At 31.3% G+C, this 9,714-nt stretch overlaps 2 protein-coding genes and 1 long non-coding RNA gene across 6 annotated transcripts; 2 read left to right on the top strand and 1 right to left on the bottom strand.

Annotated features, from left to right (window-relative positions):
* The first annotated feature begins 250 nt into the window (after positions 1-250).
* LOC108725921 (uncharacterized) lies at positions 251-1,542 on the top strand. Its single transcript, XR_001936775.1, has 4 exons — positions 251-328; positions 717-847; positions 1,014-1,141; positions 1,328-1,542. It is a non-coding gene; the product is annotated as an uncharacterized lncRNA (long non-coding RNA).
* Positions 1,543-3,070: 1,528 nt separating this feature from the next.
* On the top strand, positions 3,071-7,398 carry LOC108725918 (phosducin-like protein). Of its 4 annotated transcripts, none has more exons than XM_018453227.1 (4): positions 3,071-3,288; positions 3,979-4,202; positions 4,408-4,822; positions 7,104-7,398. In XM_018453227.1, exons 2-4 carry the CDS (start codon positions 3,996-3,998, stop codon positions 7,334-7,336), a joined length of 855 nt encoding a protein of 284 aa, XP_018308729.1. In that variant the 5' UTR covers positions 3,071-3,288; positions 3,979-3,995; the 3' UTR covers positions 7,337-7,398. The 4 variants fall into 4 exon arrangements, with proteins under 4 accessions (XP_018308729.1, XP_018308730.1, XP_018308727.1 ...); XM_018453228.1 differs by having other exon boundaries at positions 3,071-3,305; XM_018453225.1 differs by lacking the exon at positions 3,071-3,288 and adding an exon at positions 3,721-3,745.
* A 117-nt stretch (positions 7,399-7,515) lies between these two features.
* Positions 7,516-8,894, bottom strand: LOC108725920 (uncharacterized). The gene is made up of 3 exons (XM_018453230.1): positions 8,803-8,894; positions 8,167-8,635; positions 7,516-8,050 (listed from the first exon to the last, which is right to left on the bottom strand). The coding sequence occupies exons 1-3, from the start codon at positions 8,843-8,845 to the stop codon at positions 7,534-7,536; spliced, it is 1,029 nt and encodes a 342-aa protein (XP_018308732.1). The 5' UTR covers positions 8,846-8,894; the 3' UTR covers positions 7,516-7,533.
* Between the last annotated feature and the right edge of the window lie 820 nt (positions 8,895-9,714).

Raw genomic sequence — 9,714 nt, 5'->3', positions numbered from 1 at the left:
TCCTGCACACTGACGCGGAAATGCTTACCGCGAGGCAAAATGCGATACGGTAACCAATGAACATGTTAGGAGCTGTAAGCTTATTGGCAACCGCGTCACATTTTGCCGCGCGGCAAGCGTTTCCGCGTCCAGTGTGCAGGAACCATCTATGGGTGTGTTCCCATTTGCTGATTTTCAGTATAGTATCCGCCATGTTGTATTACTGGGAAAGCGTTTCCTTTCTCTAGTAAAAAGATCCAATAAAATCATAACCTAAATTCGTACGTGCTTCAGAGAACCCGCGTTTTCTCGGGTTTTATATTTGTGAATTTTGCGATTAAACAGAGAGGTATTGTGTTTTTATATTTGTTTCATATTTGTTGTATTGTTTAATTAGTTGATGTTATTAATCGTTTTCATTGTTAGTAGCTGATTTCTTGTAAATTATGAAAAATTTTTTGTTGGTTATTTTTATCTATTATTATTCTTTATTATTGTTGTTAGTATAATTTATTATTTTTCTATTATTCATATATTTATAATTTTGTGTTTTCTAATGACATGTTTTATTTTTTTATTCCTTTTTCTCTTCTTTCTTCAAATATTGTGTAAAAAACAATAAACATTCGTATAAATTGTAATAAATAAATGAATAAGTAAAATAATTAAACATCATTTGACATCATTTTGTATATTATTTAATATATTATCACTATATTTATATTACGAACAAGAAGAAAATGGCAGCGACATCTCAGACAAGTGACGAACCAAGTACATCCAAAAAAATTTCAGTTTTTTTATGCAGACACAAATAAATTATATGAATGTTATTTATCCCCGGAGGATGCTCAACGGGTATCAATAGGTAACTTTTTTTTGTAATTTTATCTTTCCATTCAGGTATATATACAGAGATAGCGTACACCGAAAATTATTTTAAATTCTTGTCTGCATGTCTCAAATATTGTAATGTAGTCCAAAAATGTTCATTGTTTATATTATTGAAAAATAAAATTTATACAATTTTGTAGATATGGTATTTGTTCAACGCATTTTTAATGGATTGATTCATAATGCACGTACAGAAAATAACAATGAAAACAATCCTTACCTCGAAGTTTACCAGTACATGAAGCCATTCATGATGTTGATATTGCAGGTATAAATTTAATTAATTTTTTATCAATATTAATCATATTCAATAGTTTCCATTTATGATGAATATATGAGAAAATTTTAAAATATATGATGTGTATCGATTGAAATTAAAGTAAATATCAGTTACTTAATGAACAGTTTAATTAAGAATTGATTTTGCATTAATAAAGTTTATGTGTTTTTACAGAATCATCGCAGGTCTCTGTTAGTGGTAGAGGAATGATTTGGACACATGAGCAAATATTGCTTTTAATAAATTTATATCGCTAAGAATATGCAAACATGAGCAGTGGCAAAATGGTCCTACGAAAGATGTGGCAACTGGTAGCTGAAGAAATGAAGAAAAAGGGTTATGACATTCTCGCGTGTAAATGTGCCACTAAAATGAAAGAATATCGTTATACACACACTTTCAGTTGTTTAATAATAATATAAAAATATTATAAAAAAATTGTTTGCATCAAATAATTTACCCGCATGTATGAGTTTTTGAAAAATTTTAAAAATGATTAACAAACACGTGAGTTTATACAATTTACAAGAAATCAGTCACTAACAATGAAAACAATTAATAACAACATCAACTAATTAAACAATACAACAAAACTAAAACAAATATAAAAACACAATGGGTGCTTTCAGTACTACAACCGCTCACTGAGTGCTCAGTGAGCGCTTGCATCCTGTTGGCATATTCCGTTAAGCCTTGTGTCCACGATGCTAGAAATTGGTCCGAGATCTCGGAGAGAGAAAGAATTAACCAATCACATTTAAATAATTTAGTCACATGATCAATGCGATTGGTCAATTCTTTCTTCATCCGAGATCTCGGACGGATTTCTAGCATCGTGGACACTGGGCTTTAGAACTAAAAATATAGACCAAACATATTCAAGAGCTCATTGAGCGCTCAGTGAGCGGTCGTAGTACTGAATGCACCCAATAGCTGCGTTCAGCAGACTCAACAGTTTTGCAACCGTTTTATGATTGTCTGCTGAGATAGGACCATTCTTCTAGATCTAAAAGTATGATCCAATCAACTCGAAAGAAACTTCCAACAGTTGCAAAACGAACGTTCTGCTGAACGCAGCCATTAGGTCTATTCGCGTTGCTTGCACTTTTGACACTCGGCATCTTCGCTTTCTCTCTTTTCAAGGCCAAATATATATCTATCTCATTTTAAGTGCAAAAATATTTGGGGATTTCATGCAACGCGAACAGACCTCGTACCTCTCTGTTTAATCGCAAAATTCACAAATATATAAACCCGAGAAAACGCAGGTTCTCTGAAGCACGTACGAATTTAGGTTATGATTTTACTGGATCTTTTTACTAGAGAAAGGAAACGCTTTCCCAGTAATACAACATGGCGGTTACTGGATACTATACTGGAAATCAGCAAATGGGAACACCCAGTGAATGGTCGTCGCTTCTGAATGCACCCAATGGGATGTAATAAAAAAAAAATAAAATAAGCGTTAAAGTTCACGACTATTGAGGTTAGGAAATCTGTCACACAACACTACGAAATTATAACCCTTATAGACAGTAATGTGTGTATATAGTAGTGTATAATGGGTGCGTTCAGCAGAACGTTTGTTTTGCAACTGTTGTAAATTTCCTTCGCGCTAATTGGATCATACTTTTAGATCTAGAAGAATGGTCCTATCTCAGCAGACAATCATAAAACGGTTGCAAAACTGTTGAGTCTGCTGAACGCAGCCATTGGGTGCGTTCAGCAGAACGTTTGTTTTGCAACTGTTGGAAGTTTCCTTCGCGCTAATTGGATCATACTTTTAGATCTAGAAGAATGGTCCTATCTCAGCAGACAATCATAAAATGGTTGCAAAACTGTTGAGTCTGCTGAACGCAGCCATCGATTCGGGGTAGCTATGCTGCCCCGAAAAAAAAATGCAACATATCCTAACCGTCTAGAAGCTGTAGCCTAGACAATATCCGCTTGAAATATTTCTAACCCATGAAGACAGTGGGGTGTGAGAACAGTCTTTAAAAATAGGCTTTAGAAATATCCTCACACCCCGAATTTCAAATGGGTTTTTACTGTCACTAAAGACTGTTCTCACATCCCACTGTCTTCATGGGTTAGAAATATTCCAAAGTGGACACTGTCTAGACTGCAACTTCTAGGTTAGTCCCCAAACTGGGTAGGATGTTGTTTTTTTTTATTCGAACCAATAAACGCTACTGTCTACATGGGTTGTAATTTCTTTTAGTTGTTAATTGTACAGCGAGTCGTTTAACTCGATTAATGGGAAGGAATAAAGTCTAATTTGGTCAATCTTAAGAAAATCGGTAGTCTTAGTCGTATAAGTTGGCTGTTGGCCAACTTCACCGATTCACCGATAAGACTTTAGGACTACCGACTATCGACTCATTGCAGAATCAGCTTAACGCTTAATATTTCGGTTCCTGGGACAGAGCGACGCTTTTTTCTGCCAGATTATTTTGTTTCATGCAAAAACGCGTCGAACAAGCCTAATTTTATTGATTTTTAAGGTGCTGTAGCTAAACTATAATTACCAAAGATTTACGTACTATTAACATATAAAAGAAAAGAATTTGAGAATCTTTCCATTGAACGATCATAAGATTTAATAAAATTCTTTAGAATTATTTAGTGATTATTCCGTAAGTTTGTGTTTTTAAAGATACTTTGTTGAATTAAATTACAAATATTAATTAAGTTAGAAGATCCATCTGATTATATTTTTAATCACCAAACATTTTGCAAATTTATTAATTTTGAGCAATATTCAAAAATAGTCAAAAGTCCAAATAAATTTCTGTTACATACTTAATCTATTATTTTTTACAAAGTTTGAAATTCCAACATCATGTCAACATTGGAGGATAAAATTTTGGGAGAAAAATTACACTACTACTGCAGCAGTTCTAGCGAAGATGAGGGAAATGATTCTGGAGATTCCGATAAAGAATCTGATGATGTCAAATATACTAATGATACTGCACAATATATTGCACCTTCATATTTGGAATGGCATGGAACTTCCAGTAACACAGGACCTAAAGGTGTTATAAAGGTATAATTGTGTGTGTGTGTGTGTGTGTGTGTGTGTGTGCGCGTAGTGTTTATTATAATTGTATTTTAATTATAGAAAGATATAAAAATCTAGAAACACCAAATTGAACACACGTACATATACATACATATATATTTAAGTCTTATTGTTAATCAAATATTAAACAGATAATGTTTGACATTAATACGAAATATATTCTTGGAAGGATTGGCAGCGATATAAGCAGTTAGAAGCAGAAAAACAAGAATCACAAGAGAAAGAAAGATTACAGTTGATTAACAAACTAAGTTTAACTTGCCGCAGTGCTTTAGATGAAGAAAAGGAAAAACTGAACGAGACAGATCCAGAGTTAGCAAATTTATTAACTGATGAATTTCTTTTAGAATATCAGAAACAAAGAATGAAAGAAATGCTTGCAAAAACAGAGAAACTTTGTTTTGGGAGAGTTATTGATTTGGAGAACACAGATCAGTTTCTACAAGCCATTGATGGAGAAGACAAGTCAGTAATTGTTATCGTTCACATTTACGAGGATAATGTATCTGGCTGTGAAGCCATGAATGGATGTTTAATATCTCTTGCAGAAGAATACCCTTACATCAAATTTTGTAAAATTCTAGGTTTGTTAACTTTGAGATTATATAAAATTAAAGAAATGTGATTTCCACTGTCAACATCATTAATTTTATATATATATATATATATATATGTATACACATTAGACTGACAAGGAAAAAAGAAAATATTTTTTTCAGCCTTTTGACTCAAAAGCTTCCATTTCATACCAAAAGAACATCCCTAAATTTTTAAAAATATTAAGATTTAGAGGTCGCTAGAGAACGATTCTTAAATCAAAGTTTTGATTTTCTTTAATACACATTTGATTTGATTCAAAAATAGCTTAATCCGGATTTTAAATGTGGTACTGTATGTTTTTTTGGTCGCTGAATACGATGCAATAATTCATTTAATCCTATGATATACGCCACCTTAAGAAATATAGCCCGATTATATAATGTAAAAAAATGACTAAATTTCGAGTTCAAGGTCGATTTTAGCAAAGTTCTAAGCGTTCAAATGGGTCGTTACTCCCCTCAAATTGTAGGTCTGTTCACCCAGAACATGATCCAGTTGGAATTTTCCCGGGACCTCCTACAGGGCCTTTAGAAGTTGCATTTAACTGGATTATAAAACGTTTTTAAGGATAAAAAAATATTTTTACTAATTCTAAAGTATATCACTTTGTGGTTTTGATATCCTCAAATTAAATACCTCAATTTGACAATAAAAATTCTTTATTAGAAAATGAAATGAGTACATAATACAAAAAAATATGATTTAATTGAAATAAATTACATATTATGTAGTATATTTTTTTATTATGTATTCATTTCATTTCCTAAGAAAGAGTTTTTTATTGTCAAATTGAGGCATTTGATTTGAGGATATCAAATCTACAAAGTGATATACTGTAGAACTTGTAAAAAAATTTTTTCTATCCTTAAAAACGTTTTATAATCCAGTTAAATACAACTTTTAAAGGCCCTATAGAAAGTCCCGGGAAAATTCCAACTGGATCTTGTTCTGGGTGAACACCTACAATTTGAAGGGAGTAACGACCCATTTGAACGCTTAGAACCTTATTAAAATCGACCTTGAATTCAAAATTTGATCATTTTTTCACATTAATCAGGCTATATTTCTTAAGGCGTATATCATAGGGTTAAATGAATTATTGCATCATGTTCAGCGACCAAAAAAACATACAGTACTACATTTAAAATCCAGATTAAGCAATTTTTGCATCAAATCAAATATGTATTAAGGAAAATGAAACTTTTTTAATTTAAAAATCGTTCACTAGCGACCTCTAAATCTTAATATTTTTTGATAAAAGTTAGAGGTGTTCTTTTGGCATGAAATGGAAACTTTTGAGATAAGAGGCCGATTAAAAAAAAAATTTTATTTTTTGCTTATCAGTCTAATATATATATATAATATATATATATGTGTGTGTACGCATGCACGCACGCAAAAATTTTTCGAACAAAAGTTGTATGACTTGAAGGGGGACACATGATGGAAATGTGGATTTGACCTTGAGTGACCTTGTCAAAATCAGATCAAGGTCATTAATGTTTTTTTAAATGGAAACCCCTATTTTTTATTACATATTCTTGTAGCTTATTTCAAGAACTTTCCGAAACACAATATATAATAAAGTTACTTTTCGTTAAGTATTTTCCGAATTATGGAGCTTGAAAGTTACAGTACCGCCGGCGTTATCCATGTATCTCATTTGTTAATCGGCCGGATCAGTGATCGGTCTTGCCTTAATTGGCTGGATCAGTGATCGGTCTTGCCTTAATCGGTCGGATCAGTGATCAGTCTTGCCTTAAATTTAACAAGTATTTAACGAAAAGTAACTTTATTATAGTGTTTTGGAAAGCTCTCGAGATAAATTACAAGAATATGTAATAAAAAATAGGGGTTTCCATTAAAAAAAACATTAATAACGACCTGATTTTGACATGGTCACTCAAGGTCAAGTCCACATTTCCATCATGTGTCCGCCTACAAGCAACTTTCGTTTGAAAAATTTTTCAATAAAATCGATTCGCGAGATAATCGACCATATCACTTAAAATGAAACACCCTGTATATATACATATATATAGACTTAAATATTTTTAATTATAATTAAAGTTTTACTTTGTAAGTAAACAGTAAGATCTTTTTTATTCTTATTCATCTTTAATTAGAGCTAATTTTAGCATAAAACGTTCTCATTTTGTATATCAATATTTTTCAGAATTTCAGAAAAAAATTTCATATCATAATTCAAATATATTGTAACAAATTATATTTTTTTTCATATATTTTTGTGTAACTTTTTTTTAGGCTCAATTGCAGGTCTCAGCAAACAATTCAAAAAATTTGGTGTACCAACATTGCTGGTGTACAAAAATGGACAAGTAATAGGAAACTTTATTCATGTTACGGATCATCTGGGAATAGATTTTTATTCATCGGACGTGGAAGCATTCCTCATCGAACATGGAATTCTCGCTGACAAAAATTGCATACCTCTTATTGTTTTGAAGAATGAAAATAGGACTTCTGATAGCGAATAAAAAGTTATTCTGTTTTAAGATAATACATTTTAATAAATCAAAATAACTTATTTAGTAACACTTACGCCATACAATATTTATCAAGAGTTTATAGAATACAATAAGATATAAATGCAAAAAATATTTACTTTTGAGCCAGATATATATATATGTATACTTATTGCTTTGATTATTAAATCCTTCATTTATTTATAAAACTATTTCAACATATCCAAGATATGTTTTTTCTTCTTTATTGCATTGCAGAGCTGTGAGTAGATCAACAACACCTGATCATATTCTGTATCCTTCATATTGTCGTACAGCTTTTTTAAATCTTCCTTCTGGCGAATTTCATCTGTAACCATTTTTAATTTCTTTTCGACTAATTGATTTAGCATTTTAAAAGCATTAATAGTAGTTGAAGTTTCTTTGAACATTCTGATTGTGCAAGAAAGTTTTGTTATCTTTGCTTGTAACTTAGCAACTTGTGCCTGTAGCAATAAATAGCCTGTCTTTTCTAAATATACTTGGTTTATATCTTCATATTTCAACTTATTCCATTTATCCATTAAGTTTATATATTTCAGCAAGTCACTTTCACATTGCAGAATCAAATCTTGAATTTTATTTTTCCATTGTACTGCTGGCACATTATAATATTCTAAGAATTTGTTATGTGTCTTACAGTCGTTCTTTGATGCTTCCTTAACATTTCCTCCTAAGGCTTCATATCTTACAACACACAGATATCAAGAGTTTTATTAATCATCATATAAATTAATAAATATTGTTACAGAACTTAGTACACACTTATTAAAATTTTTTTATATATATCACAAAACACTTACCTCAATATCGTATCGTGTATTGTTTCTCGTAACATTGTCTCGATGCAACATTTCACTTCTAATTTTTCATCGTAATTTAAATGACATGATGGTAAATCACAAATTCCCAAAAGTATCAATTTATCTTGCATATATTTTGTTGTCGAAGGAAGATGCATACACTTATCCAGCTCATGAATTGAAAGCAACATTCGTAATTTGCTAGCTGTGCTTTTGGAAAGAACATCTTTGGGATTCAAAGATGCTTTCTTTATACACTGATAGATAATGTTAATTTTGACATGTTCACTTATACTTTCTTCGCATGATATTAACAACTTTATCGTTTTTTCGATGGCAGTTGTTTCCTGGGTTATCACAAATTTATTGTTACTAACACTGGAATAATTGTCTAACAAACTTTGCGATAAATTTACTCTATCAATTAATCTGCCACTGGATTGAGAGATTGCAGAAATACTGGAAATATCTGAAAAAACAAAAGAAAACCGTGAAAAGTATGATATTTATAAATAGTACTTTATGCCTGTGTGTGTAATGTATACTTTTAATAACTGTAAAATTTATTAATTAAATACTTTCTTTGATCACATCTACTTCAACTTTTTAAAAGTAAAAATATTATATATTACTTACCCGACAGTTGATGCAAATCGTTAAAATAACTCATACTTGACATTTCTATTAACCATATAAACCGCAGGAGAACAAATACATATTAATAATAATTAATACTTCTTTCTCCTTTATTATAGATATTTAGATATTTGTTACTTTTAAAAAATAATATTCTAATGTTTCAATAATTTGGACTAGACCGTTTGCTTGTTCAAAGTAGCTGCGTTCAGCTGTCAGTCGAACATGACAGTTTTGCAACTGTTTTATGATTGGGTGCATTCACAACGACAACCGCTCAGTGAGCTCTTGTATCTGTTTGGTCTATATTTTTAATTCTAACGGAATATACCAATAAAATGCAAGCGCTCACTGAGCACCACTGACGACAGCAGACAAATTGAATATTTCTGATTTATTTATGGGTGCATTCAGTACCACGACCGCTAACTGAGCGCTCAGTGAGCTCTTGTATCTGTTTGGTCTATATTTTTAGTTTTAACGGAATATACCAATAAGATGCAAGCGCTCACTGAGCGCTCAGTGAGCGGTTGTAGTACTGAATGCACTCTATGTCTATATAATTTAGGAATTGTTTGGGGAAATTTGGGAAAAGCATTTAAACATTTGAGAAATAGTATTTTTCTTGTAATTAACAAATTTTATCATGCGTCAAGTTAGCAGACAGCGATTTTATTTATAATGTGTTTTATGAATGGAATCGATTAGAAATTATTTGGGGAAGACGTCTTCATTATTATTTTCATTTGAGAAAAGTCACTATTTAGTAATTCAATAGATTTATACATTACGAAAACGAACAAAGCCCGGGTATAGTATGGGTGTAGTAGGTGTAGTAAACCTAATATAGTAAACCTAAAATCGTTAAAAAAAATTAATCAATTAAGCCCGGATCTAATTATGCGTAGTAAG

The sequence above is a fragment of the Mycetomoellerius zeteki genome, unplaced genomic scaffold (genome assembly GCF_001594055.1).
Source record: "Mycetomoellerius zeteki isolate Tzet28-1 unplaced genomic scaffold, Tzet1.0 scaffold368, whole genome shotgun sequence".
Classification (NCBI taxonomy): Eukaryota; Metazoa; Arthropoda; class Insecta; order Hymenoptera; family Formicidae; genus Mycetomoellerius; species Mycetomoellerius zeteki.
The sequence above is the reverse complement of the archived record's forward strand: the minus strand, read 5'-3'. Positions and strand labels throughout refer to the sequence as shown.